The sequence below is a fragment of the Aphelocoma coerulescens genome, chromosome 5, assembly GCF_041296385.1.
Source record: "Aphelocoma coerulescens isolate FSJ_1873_10779 chromosome 5, UR_Acoe_1.0, whole genome shotgun sequence".
Lineage (NCBI taxonomy): Eukaryota > Metazoa > Chordata > Aves > Passeriformes > Corvidae > Aphelocoma > Aphelocoma coerulescens.
In genome coordinates, this window is record NC_091019.1 from 12,919,309 (window position 1) to 12,940,896 (window position 21,588).

The 21,588-nt window shown below is 41.9% G+C and overlaps 1 protein-coding gene across 4 annotated transcripts in view; it reads right to left on the reverse strand.

The window, feature by feature from the left end:
* MICAL2 (microtubule associated monooxygenase, calponin and LIM domain containing 2) overlaps positions 1-21,588 on the reverse strand; it is a 118,644-nt gene that overhangs the window by 87,727 nt on the left and 9,329 nt on the right. For all 4 annotated transcript variants that reach the window (XM_069016601.1, XM_069016600.1, XM_069016602.1 and 1 more), the window contains exon 2: positions 8,038-8,395. In XM_069016601.1, the coding sequence (XP_068872702.1) occupies positions 8,038-8,301 (264 nt within the window). In that variant the 5' untranslated portion in view covers positions 8,302-8,395. The remainder of the gene's footprint in view (positions 1-8,037; positions 8,396-21,588) is intronic.

A 21,588-nucleotide genomic window follows, 5' to 3' on the forward strand; every position in this document is an offset into this window, starting at 1 on the left:
ATGGTGCTCCCCTTGGGGCCTTCCCTAACCTAGATTAGGTGAAGGTATTGAAGCCTCTCCTGGAGGTCACATTCTCCAAAGCTCTGACCATTCCTGCTGCTCTGCTCTGGACTTGCTCCAGTTTATCTGCCAGAATATTTTAGCTGGAGTTTCACCTGCACCAAGAAGGTGGCTGGATTTGTGGGTCCTTACAAGCACCAGATCATTTTCTGCAGCATATTCCAAATCTTCTCCAGGTATTACATGCCTCTGTTGGAAGGTTCATAATCTTCTAGGAGGTTTTAACAATTTCATCGTTTTTCTCAGGTTAAGACACACATATCCCAGAGATGACAAAAAGTTTGCAGAAACCTGGGTGTTTGTAGACACAAACAAATTTTGTGTGTAAGTGAAGATTTGTTAGGGAAGGTGGGAATTTCAAGAACTGTCTGACAAAAAAATTCCACCTTTAAACAGTATAGCAAAGAAAGTAAAGCAAATTAAACTAATTTCAGGTGCATTAAAAAGGAATTTCTACTTTTTCTTTTCAACATACACCAGCTACAATTCTTTTTTCACCATGAACGCCATCACTGTTATGGCTTTTTAGAGAGAAAGCACAAATAGAAATATCTTGTTTGCTTAAGATAATATGTATTTTCTGTTCTTATACAGCATCTTAGAACTGTGGTATTTTACATTCTATGAAAAGTGTATTAAAAGCTATCTGCACTAAGAGCTAAACGGCAGATAATGTAGAATTACATTTGTCAGCAGAAAGAGAGCAACCACATCCCAAAACCCCCTGTTCTCAGGGCAGACATGGGAACCTCGGGAAGGACCTCAGCTGCAGGAGACAGGAAATTGCCTTATTGTCTGAAATCTGGGGTTTAGCAGCCAAGTGTTTAATCACTTCTTGGTAGCAAAAGTTATGTATTTCCTCACTTATCAGTACACAAACATTACCAGAGCGAAGCTGGAAGTGTAGCTAACAACAAACCCCTAACGACCACATCTGGCACCGACCCTGTAACATCCACATGGGTCTCTTGGAAGGCAGGAGAAAGACCTGACCCGAGTAAAGCATCCCGCCCTGGATCTCCCCCTGCCCCCCACACCAGCCTGCCTGGTGGATGGACACGGCCCAGCTGCCTCAAAGAACCAAACCCCAAAGCCCTACAAAGCCAGGGTCAGGGGAACACACCCTGTCATAGCCTTTTGTTTCATTCAGACCTAATTAAGCCACTTGCGGTGACAATAGTGGTGGTTTGTGTGAAAGTAACTGCATGTCACTCCCTGTGGGAATCTTTATAAAATATCTAGGAAATCAGGTCAGGGTGGGACAGTTCCCTTCTCTCGATTACTAGCAAAGCCATTAAGTGAGGGACAGAGAAACAGCACAGTTCTGTTAAAATACAGATGTTAAGCTACTGTTACCTTCCAAGCCAAAAAAAAATTTACATTCCAAATGCCTAAAAAGTCTTATCTAGACTGTCTGATTACTCTGCTTTGGCCAGGCTTCATTGCTTTTCATGACTGATAAAGCTGAAAAAACTGTGTGTTTGTGGAAGTGTCTCCAAGATAATGAAAATAAAGTGATTTCATTACCAAAGCACATGCCAAACATTTGCTTTTGCTGATGTAATTTGGCCCAATCTCAGTTTAAAACACATCACAAAGAGTCAAATACTTTGTTTTGTTTTCAAAGAACTGTCTGCTGTGTGTCCTGTCATCACCCCAGCTTCTCCCTATCCCCTCTCTAAAAATCCTTCGAGAAATGAACACGAATGCAGTGTTCAACAGCTGTGGTTTCCCTGCATGTTCATATGTAATTTACTGCTTCTCCACTCAAGCAAATCTTCCTTGCCACTCATCCTCATTAGTCCCATATTTTCTCCAGCTTTGAAATAGAAGTTGCTTATTAAAATCCTTTAAAAGAAATCTACAATGGAAATCCAGTGCAATGCTTTAGAAGCCCTATCCTAAAAGGCAAAAACAAAGAAGCACCAATATCAAGATAAACAGCTTGTATTTCAAGTACACCAAACACACCTAGGTGCCACTTAAAAAGTCAGTAGAACATGTGGCCTTTAATATTCCCAAAATCCTTAACAGCTTCTGGATTCTAATATTCAAGCACTGTTTGTTTCGTTTTTTTAAAAAAAACTAACAATACACACACACAAAAAAAAAAGCAGCTGAGTGTCTCTTTGTAAAAAGCCACAACCTTTCATTCACTCAGCTTCCTAAACTTGGCAGTCATCTTCTAGCTGACTAGTGCAAGTCTTGTGAACTTCACAGAGAATGCCTTTCTATAAAGATAAGCAAGCTAGCAACACTATCTAATAAATCTGCAACGAGTTTGGTGTGCTCATTATAAACCCTGATTGTCAGGTTCGGAAATCTCCCCATTCCAATAATTATTTTGAAGAAATTAGTACATCTAGAAAAAGGGATGGGTTTACTCTTTATGGAGTAAAGAGGTTAAAGTTTTCATTATAATATGGATATTTTTCCATTGAAGCATAACTGGCTTTCCTTTCTTTCATCTTACAATTCAATTACTCAATTAAAAACCAAATGTTTGTCTTGAGGAATGCAATCAGTCAGGTCAGCTGAACACTCAAACTCAGTGGCTTCTGTACTGGTATGTGCAGCACTGGAGAAACCTGGCTGAAAATCTCAGTTGCCTCTGAAGGATCAACAAGTGTCAGCCCTTGGAGAGGAAATGTGGCCACCTTACCCGCAGGTTTATACACGCTGGATGATTTGCTTAATTAAGAGACAAGTATTTGTTTAGCACGACAGAGGAAGGTGGGGAGAGGAAGACTTGTGGAAAACAACCTCCCTGATTTACCACGAGGGGCAAGGCTGCAGAATAGGATGTTTGTAAACAAGTGAGGACTGGTAGGAAGCCAGTTTCTACCTCACAACAAGGAGAGAGACCTGGCACCCACTGCTCGTCCTGCGATCACCCTGCGGCTACAGAACACGGCAGCACCCGGCACAGACCAGGAGCTCCTTTCCCTTTCTCAGCTCTGTGGGAAGGAGAGCACCAGCAAAGTAGGTTTGTTAACTCCCAAGGCATTCATTTGGCCATCTTTAGAAATGGAGACAATGTGAAAAGGAGCGGAAGGGGTTTGCAGATAAAGACCATCCCCCATTTTTATCCCTCACGGGTACACCAGTGTGGTTAGGACGGGGAGACATGGCTCAGGTTCAGTCACAAAACCTCCAACCCCAATTCTGACCCAGGGCTCCTCCTCTGCTGACTCACCCTGGCCCAAGTCCCCTGAAACCGCAAGCTCTCTGTAGTGCTGCGTTGGCTAAAGCATCACCGTGGAGCCCTCTGTGCAGCAGGGACACCGATGCCACCAAGTCCCGGTCAGACTGACAGCACATGACAGTGCCAAAAAGAGCCACTCCATTCTTATGTAAGTCCTGGAAACACGGTTAAAAATCATTTTAGAGTCATTCTCTTGCAAAAAGTCTCCCAACAGGAGCTTTTGGAAGGAAAATTCATCTATTGTAAAATATTAGATTTGAAAGGTCAAGTTCAGGAGTGGGTAAAACAAGAGAGGCATTTGGGGACCTGGTTTAGTGGTGAATACAAGTGGTGCTGGGTTAACCAGTTGGACTCAATCCTAGAGGCCTTTCCCAACCTTAATGATTCTATGATAGACTTCAAGATCATTGAATTTGTTTTTCAGGATTTTGTATGATTCCATACCATATACATATATGACATATATTCCATATACACATATACCTACAAATGCATATATGTATATTTTTAAATGCACAGCTTTTAAAACTTCTCAGCTTAATTTTATTTCCTTGCTTTATGCTAATATTGTTCAGCCTTGAAACAGCAGCTCAGACTGTACAAGTCCCCTGCCCAGAAACTGTGCCCAAGGTGAGGTCTAAAATACAGACAATGCTCAGAAGACCAAAGCTGTGCCTAGGAATTTGTCCTTCCTCCACTGATCCAAAACTTGCCCATCCAGAGAGAAATGCCAGAGTCTACCAAGGCAGCTGATAATTAAGCAAAGTTTCCTTAGTTCTCCGGTGTAAGCATGTGTTTTGCAAAAACAGCATGCACCTTTGAAGGGGAAGGCAACACTACATATTTGCATGCTTTAGAGAACCAACACCTCCTCTCAGAGTAAGCCTGGGATGTTTCCATGTGCAGAAATCTCTGCTCTCTTGAAGCATGGGAGTGACAGAATTTCGGGTGCACAGCATGAGCCAGGTCCTACCCCCTGATTCATATTTATACCTATCTCCAAACATCAGAGTCTCATTTATATGTGCATGCACATATTGGTATCATTTACACAGGTAAACTGAAAGGAAACGTAAATCAAGTGCAAGTAATGAATCTGCTCCATACAGAGAGGTAACACTGGCAGATGTCTTTAAAAGGCTAATGAATATACTAACACTAGCTGGATGAATTCTTGGTCATCATTGCATCATGTTTTGCATGTTCAGAAATTCAGACTGACATTCAAACTGCTAGCATAGGGAACAACATGCATTAAACCTTGTCCACTTCAGAGTCCAACTGTGCTCCTCTGCATTAATTAGTAGAAGATGAAAACCAGAGAGAAATTTTGTCAGCATAAAAAATTTGTGCTTTTTCTGGACATATTTGCAAAAAGCACAGTGTGGTATCTACACTTTTGCCTGATTAGTACAAACTTCTGTTTCTCTCTAATGCTGGTGAACTGGGTAAGTGCCAGCTCCAAAAACAAATTTTGAACAGGACTCATTCCCAGCTTACAAGCTCAAGAGTGAAGGAAGTTCATGCTTTGTACAGATTTAACACTCAGGTGGACTCCTACAGTTTCAGAAATTTCATTTCTGCCCCAATTCTGTGCATGTCTTTTTACAGGACTCTGGTTTTATTTTGGGGTGTTTGTGGTTTTTTTTTTCTTCTACAAAGAATTCAAGGCAAAATAATGCCCCCAGTAAGACAACTCTGAAAGAACAGTGGGTTTGAACTTCTTGAAAATTGCTCAACTGGTTTTATTCATCCAGCTTAAAATTGTATCATTGTAGAAACTTTGAGAGCCATATTTGGCAATGTTCTTCAAGAGCAGTTAAGACACAGGATTATTGTTATTTAGCCAGAGTGGAACGTTCTGTATGTATAAAACTTGTGTATACTGCAATGAGTAACTTAAGTGTGGCTGAAGAGTTTATAAGCACAAAAATCAACAAGTACAGCATTCAGCTCTTAAATACCATGCAAACAAAAAAAAAAAAAACCCAAACAGTTTTGGGATGAAGCAGCAGATTTTCATTTTGTTTAAAAAAATAAACCAAAACAACAACCAAAAAAACCCAACCAAAAACCTCCTCTGAGTAATTTAGAACCCAATTACATTATATCTCCCATATCTCCTCCAAAGATTAGGAAGATTGCAAAGCCATATCTAGGAACCATGAGCTGCAGGCTCAGCTTGAACGTCCAAGGCCACAACCTCATTTAAAGCCTTCAAGTCATGTATTTTTTTTTTTTAAATGATGCCTACTAGCAACCTTGGCTCTGTTTACAGAGCTGCAGTTGCAAAAATCCACTTAGCTCATTGCTCAAATTGTGATCCTGCTTTAACAAGTAGGATTTTTACTCTGGGCTGATCTACTTCAAGCAGTCCCCAGGCAGTCCCACAGAGGTGAGCGCTGGGCACCACCGCCAAGATTTAGCTGTGAACTCCTGTTTCACGGCTGAAAACAGCACCTAGCACAGCACACAGGTAAGACAGAGCTAAAATCACCAGCTGCACTGGAGAGAAAGGGTGCTATGCATGCTGCAGCCTAATCCCTCTGCACTGGCTGGGGTGCCAGCATTTCTGAGAATCCCTTATCTGTAAGAGAGGCTGTCAGAACCCACCACCGCAATGATCAGGGGGTCCACACTCCTCTCCCAGCACATCAGGCCTCCTCTCCCCAGAGAAAGGCACAGATAGGCTTTGCAGCAGCCTGTGATTCACACCCGAGGAATGTTTGGTAGATATCCCCACCGAGCCCGCAGACTGTGGTTGCTGCTCTCCTTCCCAGCAATCTGAAGATTCATGTTTCTCTCGTTAAATCAGCGATGACACAGTGAAGTGCAGGTCTGGGCACGGTCCAGGTTCATGATGAACATCTCCAAGTTTTTCATGGAATATCTATACCCACACTCTTCACATACAGACATTCTATATCCATTTACAAGTTGGTCTTGTGTGCATCATTGAAATGTCCATTAATTTCTGCAAATACTCATTACACCATGCCACTAAAAATAAATCTTCAATCTCAAGGGGCAGTAATACCATACTTTCAACACTGTGGAAGGTGTTGATTAGCCTTCTTCTTGGCAACCTTGTAAAGCATTACACAGGCTATACATTTTATGTACCAACCCATTTCCACAAGACTTCTCACAATATAAAAATTAATCACTTTGCTCAGAAAGTTTACAGAACAAAGCCTTGGCTTCGTAATGTCACCCTGAGAGAAGACTTAGATTTTATATTTCACATGGGTCTTAAAACTGCTTTTTTGCTTTGCAAATACTTCCTCAAACTCACCAACATGGAAATTTGGACCTGGGGCTGTACGTGTATGGCGAGGTACATGTGGAATATTTCCTATAATTGGTTGATCATCAGACACTTTCTCATTCCTTCCCTTTCCTGTCTGTTTTCATCACAAAGATGCTCCATGACATATGTTCAAGGACTTTTCCAAAGAACAAAAAGGGAGGAAGGAAGCACAGGTCAAAAAGGGAAATGAAGGGAAAAAGGAAAGGAGAAAAACAGAGCCTGCCAGGAAAACAGCGCAGATAGCTGCAGTGATACTCCTTTACTAAACAAAACTATATTAAGAACCCTTATGACCTTAGAAAACATTAATAATCATCGGGAGCTTATGAAAAATGAATAAAAGCAGAGGACTCTACATGTACTGAAGGTAATTTGGTGTCCTTCTCCCTCGTGCTTTTGAGAAGTTTCGGTCAATGATGCAAACCAGAAGAAAGAGACCTTCAAAACTGCCTATCTACTGAGTCCATGAAAGAACACTTCAGTGACAGTTTTAATTAAAAAGTCCTCCACATTTTGGTGTCTAGTTATCCCTCAGTATGTCCCTCCTCTCTGTTCTATCTCTATACCGTTGAGTAGCTTCTTACAAAGTTACCCTTCTTGGGTAACATTTAGCCATCACTTGGCAGTAAATAAGTGAATTGCTCTTGGGACAAAGCTAGTAGAAATACTCTATAATAGCCAGATGAAACAACTGGCAGGAAGTAGAGTATTTAGTACAGTTTTGTCAGCAAGATTTATACCAGTGTTCAGAAGTGCTCTCTATCAAAACATGTATGGCATTCTCTGTAAAAAGAAGAGAATTTCCTGTCCTCTCCACAACCAAGCCTCCTTCACTAACTACCACAGAGCAATCAGCCACATTCTGCTTGCAAAAAGCACTGCCAGGAAAGGACTTCAATCCATCAATAGTGCAGGATTTTCTTTTGCTGCTGTTTAGCAACTAGAACCAATGCCAGGCAACAAAGACAAATCCCCACACCTCCAAGCAGCACTTCCAGAGAGCAGCTTAGGAACCGCTGCTGGAAGACATTTGGCCAGGCCCGATCCCTTACAGCACGCACAAAGCTGAGGAGCCTGCTGAATATGTCACAGCTAGTACCTTGCAAAGCCCTGTTTAATAAAGTAAGTAGTTCTTGAGAGCCTGGAATGAATGCAGCCTACTTCTTCAGAAGTTTGCATCTCATGCCTGTTTGGTGATGATGTATAAAAAGGACAGAATATCTGAGACAGACCGGAAAGCAGGATGCTTTAAGGCCCACTCTTTTATATAGTGTGTTTCCACAGAACTTTCAGAAAAAAAATACCTTAAAATTCGACCAAATCAGTTGATAACCAGTTTCAGCATATAAAAGGAAGGGCTACATGAACAGAGACACTGTATGTGATGGTAGAAACCTTGCTTCTGCAGAAAAACAAGCTAAAAGTTTCCAAGCTATGAAATCCAAAACTGAACTCCACTTACCTTAGTGTTCATACAAGACTTTCCACGTTTATATTCTTTGTGACTTGCTCTTTTATCAAGCTTGTTCCACAAAGCTTTGGCCTTCCACGTGGTCACTCTCGATTTCAGTTTGGTGTAAAAGTTTCTATTGTCCAAAGGGTCTAATTCAAGTTGGCGAGTGAGAATATTGAAGGCCTGAATGGTGCCTTTGCATGTTGATGCTTGTACAAAGTTTTCAAATATCTGGCCAGCTTGATTGTATTTTTCATCATCATTTTCCCCCATGTTCTAAGAGAAGAGTTTGGAGAGGATTAAGCTGGAGCTCTTGTGCCGGGGTACAGGTGATCAGCAACAGCAAGTACTTCCATACATATTACCCCTAGAAAAGACAAATGCAGGTCACATTAGAGCAGGTTCTGCATGATAAAATTAAACACACAAACTGCACATACAATATGAACATAAAAACCCAGCATACAGTGACTAGACAAGCAGGCACAGAAAGTCAGTAGTGACACCCACGTGTTACAAACAAACATAACATACTCGTGCTGTCATGACTTGCACTCACAAATACTGTTACAAAAACCCCGCTAACTCAAGCCTACTGCTTCAAGAAAAAACAGCTTCACTGAGAGCCTGAGCATTTCTTTAATTTCCTTTTTTTTTCAGTCCTAGATTACTGATGAAGAAACCCCAAATGTCCAGATTCTTTCCCCAAGCAGAATTTATGTATCAGCAAGTGACATTTTGGTCTTAAGAACTCATGAAAACCTGCAGCCAAGAGTCAATGCTGTTTGATTGATTTTTTAATGCTGTTGCACAAGTTAGGGCCAAGAGTGCAGCTGACCCCAAGCAATTTAGTATTGGCACAATCACTTGCCACAAGCAAATGCACAAAACAAGCTAAGCAGAAACATCATCACAAGTTACACCAGAACTGAAGAAACCAGAAAACAAGTAATCACAGAGAGCCCCCCTTTTCCTAACACTCTTGCCAAAATGAGAAAGGGTTTGGTGCTCCGGTGCATAGAAAGGAATTTTATCTCCACGTCTCCACATGTTCAGTGCTGAAGTTATGTGTTTGGAGTCTTACCTTGTCATGTGCTGATGATATAAAGTAATGATGTTTGGCCTGCTAAGCCCCACTGGCTTTTCCTAGTAACATGATCACTGTCAAACTGTGCCTGATACTCCAGATAAATACCCTTACATTCTGCAAGAGCAATGCTATTCTAAATTAACACAAGTTTCAAACAACTAAAATACTTTCATTGCGGCACTCCCTTATCCTTCTTTAACCTTGTTCTCCATCTCTAATGGGGAGCATATTAGAGTCAGCCAAGGTCCACGGAAAATATCCAAGTGGCTTTCACATTTTCCAAGAAAATTGTTACAGGTTATGTATAAACTTGTCCTCAGAAGAAGCTTTACCTGGACACAAGTTCAGAAATTTAAGTAATGTATTCTTTTTCTTGCTATTAAAGAATTATCTGCCAGTCCAAGAAACCAAAAATTAAATCAATGCTTGCTTAACTTCCCACATAATTAGTTATTTTACTTGGAACATCATCTGTTGGATGATAGTTTTAGAATAAATTGTTAGAAAGGCCTTTGAAGTCATGCTTTTCAGTTTAATACTGTTCACAAACTATTCATTCTCTGCTTGCATTTCCTTCAGAGAAGAGAAAACATAACCAGTGTATTTAAGTAGAGAAGAGACCCACTATGTCTATCTTACCATCCTCTAATACAGAAAAATATTATGCACTTATTAAAGAAATCCCACGGAGAGATATAAGGAAGCATTTGGAATACTCACATTCCCTGTCTGAGCTCAAAATAAATAACCTTTGTATGCACATCATCAGTCTGTTGTGGGTTTGTGGGTAAAATAAACTGGCAATGTTGAGAGTTTGTACATTTTCTTAGACCAAATGTCATGATTAAATACTTGGTGCCAAGAATAAGTTAGGAAATTTTTGTTTTCCCCTCTGAATACTTCATTTATAGTACGCTTCATGCCCTTTTCTGAAGAGCCTTGTGGCTTTGTGAGGTAAAAGCACAAATGTTTTAGTGTGCCACGCCTTTCAGAAGATCTAACTTTTCAATCAGCTGAGTGCCATGAACTCCCCTCCCATTGACTCAAAAGGAGTTTAGGACATTCTGCACCTTCCCAGGTTTGAGCCCTTGAGGATTAATGAGCAAACCCCTCCAAGAACTATGTGCCAGCAAGAGGGAGCCTGGCTTTGCCACCCTGGTGCGGGTGCGAGGGACGCCCAGCACTCCCCTCACCGGTGTCGGCTTTGAGAGTGCAGAGCTACACAATGGGTTTAGGTCAGTCCAAAAAGGACCAACAGATCCAAAAGTTCCATGGGAAAGACAGGGAACAACTGTGCAACACAATGCAAGATGCTACGATGAGGTTTGAACAGCTTGATATACATGAACCTCAGGATGTGAGGGCCCATTTAAAAAAAAATACTTAAAATCACAGCTAAACAATTACTTCACCTGACTTTTATACTTGCTTGAGCTATTTTTATAACAGGGAAGTCACAGTATTTTCCTTTTCTCTCAAAATAATTATGAGCAGCTCCTTGGGGAGCAGGGAAGGGTCAGTGAAATGTCCCACCGTGGACACGTCGGCTGAGGGAGTGGCAGCCAGATACTCTCTCCTCTCTCACCATAAACTCCCATTATGCTGCCTCACTCGGAGCTACGAGAGACTTTGACCAACACAAGAGCTATAAAACAGCTTCCTCTCCACTGTTCTATTAGTTCACCCCAAGACTGTGGTCGTGCTCATAAAACACAAGTATCTCTGAACGTTAACTCTTGGCACAACTGATAAGCGAATGTGATCACAAGCTCTTGGACTCAGTGCTTTTTTCTGCTCACAGAGACAAGAGTTTTATGGCCTCAGCTGTTGCCATCCAGCAAGGAAGTGGGGGAAGAGCAAAGCTAAGAGATGAGAGCAGCATCTGAACCAACCAAAGAAGAAAAGCAGCGTGTGGCAGTGCTGGTAACAGCGAGGACAAGGCAGGAGCCGCTGCAGGCAAAGGGAAAGGGACAAAAGCATTTTTAGCATGGAGTGGAAGTAGGTGTTGCACACATACAGGCCTGGCCTGGCCCTCCTCTGCCTTTCCACTGGGGAGGATAGTCAGGACACCTTCTCCAGCCTTAAAACCTCCGTTCTCCAACACCACAAAGCCAAAAACTAGACTATTTTTTTCTGGGTACAAAATCTTCTCCTCATGAACTTCCAACACACTCCCATCTTGTCCATACTGAAAAACTGAGGAGTGGCATCTCAGTAGAGACGTTTGCTCACTAGTGAAGCATTTCTCCTCACTGTGTCAGAGGTCATACTCTCCAAAAACCTCACATTTTGTGGTTAAAAAAGCAGGATAAGACAGGAGACTCTGGTTACTAAGGTTTCTGGATTGCTGGAAACACCACTTATTTTCTTCTCTTTTTTTTTTTTTTGGCATGAACAGTGTGTTGACAGATGACAGAGCTGAAGATGGTGCTGTAAGTATATGCAGCTGATGGAAAAGTATGCATTTTTTGGTGAGGAGTCACTGATATTTCACTATAAGTCACCAGAAACAACGCAATAAGGATAAGAAGTTCAGCAGAGTTTTTCTTGACTATAATTAAAGTTTCCTGTCCTGTAACAGTCTCCAAGACTTAAGAGGCAATGCATTAACTGCTTACCTGCAGCAGAAAAATTAACAGTGTTTGCCAAAGTACTGGAATTCTTAGAATATTATAATTTATCCTTTTACTCCATCATATAAATCACTCTAGGGATGAAACACAGAGCCAAAAACTTCATCAAGGTGAGTACTGATGCTGAAGCTGCAAACTATGCTTTTTAAAGTGACTATTGAGCTTCCTCTAGAAGCACAATCGGAAAATAAAATGCATTTTATTTGAAACTTCACTGAAGTGCTACAGAGCCCAATAAAAATTTGGGTCAGTGAAAGGAAAAGAACAAGAGAGCAGGAAATAGTCTGGACAAAAAGTTCTTTTAAGTCAGAACTGAAGCATCCGTGGGTTAGGCACAAGAATTGCCATTTTTGGTCCCATGCATGATGCATTAAACACATACAAGAACTTGGCCTTCCGCACAGCTTCCCATGGGATTACAGGAGCCTCTGGAGGGCTCCAGGGCATAAAACACTCTGGGAAGAAGGGTTCGGTTTCGATGGCCCCCTCCACTGTCAGAAGTTATCCCTGCCTCCTTTCTGCCTCCAGCAGGGCAAACAGGAATGTCAGATAAGGAAAGCTGAGAAGTGCTGCTCATGCCTGGTGGCTGCCCAAGAAGAAAGTGAAGATCTTGTTACAACTAAAAGGAAAGCAGTGCCAAAGGGGCAGAGAGAAAGCAGAAATTAAAGCAGTGGTGCATGTACAGATGTATACACAGGAAAGCTAATGTCTCCAGTCCTGGCTGATATTTCCTGACAGGAAAAAAAACCCAAGCTCTGCTACTGCAGACAATTTTGAGAACACTGGAAAAAGCAGCTCCACTGTCAGGGCAATTCCACTAAGTATCTCTAGTCAGATGGATGTATGGAGCTGGTTCACAGCTGCACATGGAGTCTGTCAGCAGCCAGCAGTAAAGCTGACACATATGAGTCGTTACAGGAAAATAATAAAACTTTTTGACAGCAGCACCACGCATATTGCTTGTCAGCAAGGTCTTGAGGTACTGTCTGCAAAAATTAAAAACCTCTTTTGGCTTATTTGTCCCACTGGAATGAGAACAACCCTAATTTAATTCAAACTTGAAGCACTTAAGTTCTTCCTTAGTCCCTTAATGCGCTGCTTCTAATACTTGAGAACATGCTCCTTGGGGAGATCGGGAAAAGATTAAATTCCTTGCATTTCAATACTACTAATCCTGATTCCATTCTCAATACAGCCCTAATTCTGCCATGTTTACCAAGAATAAATTCTTTTATTAAGACTCCACTTTGGCATGCAGGATACAATACATTTATTGTTTGGTTAAGGTTAGAAACAACAACAGAAACAAAAGACTGGGTTCTGCAACATCTGTGGTAATCATAGTACTCATCTACTTGGGCCCTTCCTCATCATCAGTTATAACCACAATATTTCTGCTGCCTCTTTCCCTGGCTGAACTGTCTCACAGATCAATACCACCACAAAAAAATGAAGTTTGCAAGTAAAACTGGCCATGTTGCAGGACCTTCTGAGTTTTTCAGCTTAGTTTCTACTGTGATGCACTTTTTTTTGGTGGAGACTATTTTAAATGTAAACATTTCTATCTGGAGGAAATACAGCTTTTTGATGGTTTGGTTTCTTTGCATGTTTTCCTAAAAATGACATAAAAGGAAAAAAAATTATATGTGATTCTGGTGACAAGTGAAGCTCTCATTTGCTTTGCTTATAAAACTACTTTAAAAGCACGTTGGTCTGAAATACTTGTTTAGTGCTGGCGACAGACAGACAACACATTCCTTAAGATGCACAGTCCTACCAGAAACATCAGTGAAGGGAAGCTGCCTCTGAACAAAGCCTCTCCAACTGTCTCTGTAAACAGCCAGATTACTCTTCTGTATTTTTATAAAAAGCCAACTTCCACAGAACTCCTGCAAAATAACTTTTCGGGCCAAGTATGGAATTCAAAACAGCTCCTACTGCGACACTCTGTGCCTATGAACTTACAAGGTTACCGTGCACGCTATCAGCTTGTTTTGCAGTGGTTATATGAGACATTTCAAACACAGGCCTTCCAACCAGGGCTGCTGTGCCCATTTAACCTGCTGCAGCTGCAAGCATCCATGATAAAATACAGCTGGAAACATGTGCACGAGTACACTGAGGCTTGGCAGTGAATATTTTAGATATGTTCACAGGAAGCATAAAATAAAATGACCTATCTGTAGGATTTTATCTGCCACACAGACTGAGTCACATTCCACACATTTTAAAGCTGGAAGCTTTAAAAATAGTCCAGTTTGTTTCTGGATGTTCCTGATCAGAGCTTTACTGTGGGAATGCACTAAGACACGGACAAGTAAAATGAGATCAGCCCTGTAAGCCAGCAGCTTGCACGTGTCACCATTCACAGAAACACACAGTGCTGGCATGGGGAAAGCATGGGGTGCTGCCCCAGGGTCCACATGTGCAATCCCAGGGATGGAGGCTCAGGCCTCTGCCCCAGCTACTGGTGGGCCCAAGGACACAGCACTTCCCAGGTTTCAGATAAATCCCAACCGAAAACTGGCAGCCACAGGGGTGACACCCCTCCCCTTCCTGCACAAGAAGTCCTGTCCTGTGAGCATCACTAAAACCCTTCGATGCTCATTTTGCAAAGCAAAGGCACAGGTTTTTCAAATGAATGACAACACGTAGCTTTCCAGGCGTTTTTGTGCAGTATACACTCAAACTACTCATCAGAAATACCATAATTTCTGAAGAATGAGCTGTAAAATAAAGAATTTTTTTTTATTTTAAAGCAATGTTGTTGTACCCACACCAGTAGAAATTATAATTCTAAACCTTCAAATCAAATGGTTTTAAGGAGAAATGTCTGTAGCTCTATTATTCTGTGCATGGATTACAGTAAGTACTTAAAAATCTTTTTTTTACAGGGCTGCTAAAAGCTCTGCTGCAAAGTCCCAAGTTTCCATATAGTCTACATCTTCAAAGGTAACTGTAGATGATTATGCCACAGTCATTTGGGGTTAATGCTATGCATAAACAAGATATTAAAACCTGACTCTTGTTTAGACTGGTTACAAGGAAGAACATTTTTCAGCTCTGTTGTAGTAGATCAGAAACACAATATAAACAACAGTAGAAAGTTTATGCTGATGTTTTTCTAGGTTAGGATCACAAGAACAAAGGAAGAAAGTATACCATAAGGGTAACATCAGCCTGCAAGGAAGCATGCCTCTTAAGAGAAAGCACCTGTTATTTAAGCTAGAAAGATGTTATCAAGTAGTCCCAGTGAAAACAATTAAAAGGACAATCTTTAGCTCTTTGAAACTCCTGCCTTTCTTTTCCTATAGTGACACTTATAATTTCAAGCTCACAAGTTGGAACAGCGTAGATATTAAAGTTAATCACAGAATAGGCAGTGCTGGTTGTCTTTTGATCAGCACAAGATTTTCTACTTTCAATAGGAATGTAGCCACTGAGCCAGACAAATTTGGAGGGCAAGCAATACCCTATTTTCCATTCCCAAAATCACAGGAGCAGGGAGATGGCAGGGCCAGACACATTGATCAGGGATGGATGCCATGAGGGGATGATGGAGAGGAAACTCTGGCACCACTCCTGCCCAGCTGCCAGTGGGAACTTCAACATCCCACTTCTTCTCACAGCCCTGTGTCCTCCTCTCTGTTCCTCGCCCTCAGGTCACAGAGAAAACTTGGATGGTGCGACTGTGACCATGAGGAACACCAAAAAAAGTGTACCCTCTAGCTGACAGAGCTCTGTCAGCAAAACCCCTGGTATATATGCAGCTATACCAACAAAACCGAGCCACATTTGGCAGCAGTTCCTCTAGTACAGCTTTCCCTTTGTATGCATGGGGACATAATTACAGATGTAAATACACCATGAAAGAAAACAAACATATGAAGCAGTAAAAAGAAGACTCTCTTAGTCAGCAATCATGGGAACAATGTTGGTTTATGGCACTCTGAGAATAGGAATAATCCAGAAGGATGGGGCAGTGAGATAGGCCGTGAACTGATGCAGCAACGTGGGACTGCCAATGCCTCTGGGAGGGCCCTGGAGGAGCCATCACATTTCTGGTGGACCTCAGCAGGGAGCAAGCAACAAAGAGTGCCACCAGTGTTGATTCCTTGAAGCCACCCAATGCCCAGATACAGCCTGTCTGTCCCCTTACTGTGATCACTCCCAACCCAGAGAGCAAAAAAGAGCAGCAATGCTGCTTTTCTAACTGAGAGCTGCCCAAAAACATCAGCTGGAGACACTGGAAAGTGCCCCCAGAGAACACTGGATGCCACAGCAAGGCTGTCTTTTGTTACTCCTCAGGATTTCTGTGAGAAAGGAAATTAATATTTGTTCAGGGTTTTTTGAAGCAAAAATATGAAATTATGGCTGTGCTGAAGCAAACACTCCAGGTTATGTTTTGGGGGAGAAAAAGAACAGCACCAGTGTTAGTTTTCACAGATATGTGCCAAGAGCTCTCAAGAGTATGTTTCAGATCATCTTTCCCAGCATGGATCTGTAGATCTCTGCTCTCCAGCATGTGTCCCTCTGGTTACTAGGGCTGTGGCAATTACCCAAGAGGAATAAACAGCCAGCACTGGGGCTGCAAGACCCTGAGGGCTCCAGTCCACAATAATTCATTTGGCAGAGCTGCCCTCATCTGCAGACATCAGACTTCCAGATCAGTAGTAAGGATTAATCCATTGAAAACACAGACAGGATTGCTTTGCCAATGATCAAAGAAACAAAACGTTCTGGGCAATATTTCATATGCATACACACACATTTTTAGGAATCAACACACTCCATTACAATTTTTTTTTTTTTTAAACACAAGGTAGCACACAGTTCTTCCTGTGTTTTATTGGGACATTAACGTTATCAGTCACACTGAAATCCATGGGAACCACAAAGTTAAAAAATCAAAGAAACCCAAAAGCAGTTCTGAGTTGTAAATGATAGGTTCCTTGGTTGCAGCAATGCCAATTCACCACCAAAAAGCAGCCATTGAATGACAGTGGAGAACTGAGAAGCCGCACCCAGACAAGTCAGCCAGAGGGTGATGGGAAACCAGAAGATTAGCTTAAACACCAAACTCTGCTCCAAGGAGAATTTACATGAAAAGACAAAAACAGAAAGAAAGCTACTGTGTTAGTTTTGTATCTGTGTTATGTTTTTTGTCCTTGTAAACTGGACCCACAGTTACCAGAAGGTATTGGAAAAGACATAGTTTCTGAAAGTAGAAACAGTATTTTTGGAAGAAAATGTGCAGGCCAATTTCTACCCTCCCTCTGCCCAGACTTCCCAAAAAATGAAGAAAAACAAAGTATAAAAAAAAAAAAAACAACAAATAAAGATGCCAAGAGAGTTACAAAAACATGATCCATTTCTGCTGCAGAAAAATCCTCACAGTCAAATTATAGAACACATCCTGAAACATTAGTTTCGGGACATCCACCGGAAAAAGAAAAAAAAAAATTTAAAAAAGACCCATGGGAGTAATATGTTAGGAAGCAGTCCCATCAAGGAACAAAAAAAAAAAAAAAAATAAAAAAATAAAAAATGAGGGCAGAATATCATTGAATACCATTAACCAACAACAGGAGGGATGACAAATGAATCACTGTTTTCATAAGGCAAGCTGAGATAGAGTCAGGATTAAATTATGATTCATCATCTCCAGCACAGCAAAGTTTACCAGAATCTGTGAAATACCAAAAAAATCCACTTCTTGATAGTAATTGTTCATCACATAGCCTGGCTCCAGAAGCCTAAGGTTTAAATTCTCTGTGTAAGTCCTGTCAACAGAGGTGGTTGCACCTTCTCTATTGAAGGTTTTATGCAACAATGTCCATTTGCTTCCAGTCATCAACCAAACTGGATGACCTGCACTGTAATATGTAGATGTTATCATCATGCTCTTCATTAGTCATCCATTCATTTGGAAAATTTATTTTATCATGTACCTGTATTTCACTGCATGTAAGGGGGCAGACACTGTAGGAATGCAAGCACTTTTAAAGTGCCAAGACAATGGAAAATGCCAATTTTTTTCTAAAAAGTTAATTTTAATCCCTGTCATCTAGTCCTAACATCCATTTTACTGTACAGAAGAGTCAAAATTTCTTAGTGAAATCATGCATCTGTGGCAAGCATCAACACACATACCTGAAAGGCAACGTGAACAGTGCATTTAAAGAGTTAAGCCTGTGTAAGTGCAAAAACATCACAGGTATGTTACACAGACCCAGGAAGTTTTAAGGCAGTGATGCTGGTTCATTCCCATATATTGACATGAGGTTATGTGGAGCAGCCACAGCTGTTTGGGGATCCTGAAATGCTGCCATGTGTGACTACATGGCGCTTACTTGAGCGTGGTGTTTTCAGGACAGAGTAGATAAGGGGCATCACATTTCTTCCTACAGCTACAGGAAGACAGAGCTAAAGCTGCCTTGGTGCCCCAACTCTCAAACCGCCTGTAAATTTCAGAAAGGGAAAAGGGATTTACTGGTTCTGGGTTCACAGAGTGCCCAGTGCCCAAGGTGCTGATTAGAACTGGCTTTGTTAGAGAAACCAACAATTTAGGAAGGCAAGTAGTTTGCAGGAACATCTTGGGTCAAGTTGGTGTTGCTTTAGCTGAGCCTACACCACTGATCCCCTGGGCACCACACTCCTCCCTCACTGTGCCTGCTCTGCCAAGAGCAGGGACTGGGGAATGGGAACTGTCAGAATACTGGAAGTTTTTATCCAACTGCTGATCAGAAGACCCAAAATCCATCCATCCAATGTGCCTACACAAAGCAGACCAACTGCAGATATTAAGATGTATTTCACTATTACAGTTCTTTAATGTATAGTTCCAACAGCTTTAGTATTCTCCAATTTAGAGACACCAAGAAGGAAAACAGAGAACTGACCTTCATAAAAAGGACAGAGAGAAAAATGTGTGAATCTAAACTATTAAAAAAGAAATACTGCTTAGTTCTCCACTTTACAAATACAATTTTTAAAAAAAAAAAAACATTTTGTTACTGAGCCCAAGACCTAATGCTGGCTTGGAATTCATTCTGTTTCCATATTAGCAGAGGTTTCTCCCTCTTCTGCATATAGGTAAACAGTACTGCTTTTATTTCACTGAAATGTGTAACCAGATCTTTATCTGTGCTCCAGTTATCAAGGTTTAGCTTACTAGGAATAAGGAGCTGGCTAATGTCCTAATACTGTATTAGCACTGTGATTAAATACCAACACAACCAGTGCCCCAAAAGCCATATGCACAGAACAGGCTTTGTTGCAGCATCTTTCAAAAGTAAGACATCCTTGGAGCTCACTAAACAGGCTCTGAGCGGTCATAAACCCATGAAAACAGCAGAGAAACTCATCTTTTCTACCCAGACAGTGATTTTTTTAATACATTTTATTCCCCACCCCCCCCCCAGCTGCTTGGAACCGCTACTTGGATTACCAAAGAGATCAAGCAAGTGATACACTGCATAAAAAAAAGTTTTGGACATCTGGCACACCAGGACCAGAAGGAGACAATTTGCATGTTATGAGCTCACCCTCATCAAGGGAAAAAAAAAAAAATTGAGTCAACATAAAAACTAAATCTCAGGTGAAGTTTAAAGGGTATTTATATCAGCTCTGGAAGCAAAAATTTCAAGAAACAGTGCTTTCTTTTGTGTGCAAGTAATACTACAGCCAGGTACTACTAAAAGAAAACTCTCAAACCAGTAGCCAGACAAAAAAAAAAAAAAAAAAAAAAAAAAGAGAAGAAGAAAAAAAGGCACAGCAACATAAAAAAAGCTCATACGCCAGGCCAGGTATTTCCATAATGCATTTCTAAATCCGAAAACCTTACGAAAAAAGTCTGGAAGTGACTGCAACTGCCACTGAGTCCATTTCCTTAAGGTGCAACCTGTGAGGTTTTACCCCTGCCAGCACAGGGCACTGTGAAGTACATTAAGTTCAAATCCTCCAGCAACTCCCATGTGTAGCACAGATTATCCCAGCACAGGCTGGGAACATCCCAGTCCCTTTGGTGCTGCTCCTGGTGCCTGGTGCAGCTGGGCAGGGCTCTCGTGTTCGTACCAAAGCCAGACTGAGCAGACTTCTTCACTGATGCTATCAACTTCAGGGAACTCCTTTTAAACGGGGCCCATCAGACAGACCACAGTCTGTGACTGGGGAAAATGGGCTCCTCTCTAGCCAGATCAACCTGCTACCTCAAACTGCCATATTTAAAACCACACACACAGATCCAGGGAATATTACAGGGATTTGCCTGTGAGCACATACCCCAGCGCTCCTGCTGCCACCAATGATGTGCCACCAATGATGTGCAGCCTTCCATGAGAAACTTTTGCTATATTTTGTTTGATGGTTTATCTGTCATCCATGATCAGAATTCCTCCTCCCTCCACCACACACAGCAGGGGCTCTTCCACCTCTGCCCTTTGCTGACCACCAGTCCTGCCAGAGACCACAACCAGTGCCCTACCTGGGGCAGCAACACAAGAGAACACTGACAAAAACATGAAAAGCCTTGGTAACGAAGGGTTTTCTTATCAGATGCCCTAATGTATAAGTCAGTGACATCCAGAGTAGTTTATTCCTAGTTTTCTGTGATTAACAGGACAAGCTAATAGTTCTAGAATCCTGTTTCCCTCACTGGACAAAAGATGCCATAGGTTTGCACAACAGAAGACTGAAACATTGTGAAGAGGTACAAGTTAGAGATGTTGAGTTGGCCACTACAAACCCTCCTTATGTTGGCCACGAATATATAAACAGAGTTTAAGAGAGGTTGCTAGGAAAAAAGTGCACTGGATTCCTAATAACCAGCATATCAGCTAATTATGAATCAACTTTTCAGAGCCCATTTCCTCAAGGCATCTTGGCAGGCAGCGTATGGCAACACACAAACAGTTCACCTCAGTATTTTCGGGTCAGTGCAGCACCAGGCAGAGAGCACCCTTGCTTTCCAAAAACAGAAGCTGACAGCTCTGCACAGGCCCCTTCCAGCCCATCTTCTGGCTGCTGGGCAGCTGCACTTACGTGCCTGCTCCTTTTACCTTTCCTGGCAGGGCCGCTCCGGAGTCACCCCGTCTCGTCTGGCAGCTCTTTGGCAGAGGGCTGATCATCTCCAGCGGGTTAAGAGGTCAGGTGAGTAAATCTGCTTAAGGCAGAGCCCGGCAGGCAGGGGCAAGGATCAAAACAAGGACGTTCAGCACGGCCACTGCTAACGTGGCTTCCCTGCTCCGGGTGTGCAAAGCGCTGGAGTGGGGAGAGAAAACACCCTGTGCTCACAGGCACTACAGGCACAGAGGGAAGAGTCCACCCAGCTCTGCCAGACTGTATGACTGCACAAGCACAGACACTTCTGGTGTTAAATACAGAAATACAACCTCCTTGTACTCCCAGACAGAAAGCCCAGATTTTAGCAACAGCTACCAACACAATTACCAGGTGGCTTTCTCCCCTTTCTTGCCTACGCCCTATTTTTCTGATCCCTCTGAGGTTGCACACACCAATGCATCTCACAGCTCAAAGATGACAATTTTACTGCTGGAATTTTAATCAAAAGTGATAAAAACAATCTAGAATACAGGCCTGGAGGAGAGATGAAACAGCTAAAGGCAAAGAAACTGAATGAACAATCAAAATACAATTTTGGTGGAAGAAAGAAGAAACTTTAGCCCAAGTCTTGCTGCCACTCCGATACTTTCTGACAGAAGTTCACGACAATCTTGTAAGTGACACTGACCAAAACGTCCAAGTCACAGTATCTTGAGTGAAATTTTTAAACATGCTATACAAGCAAAAAGTTCAGCTGTCTCCACCTCCCCTGAG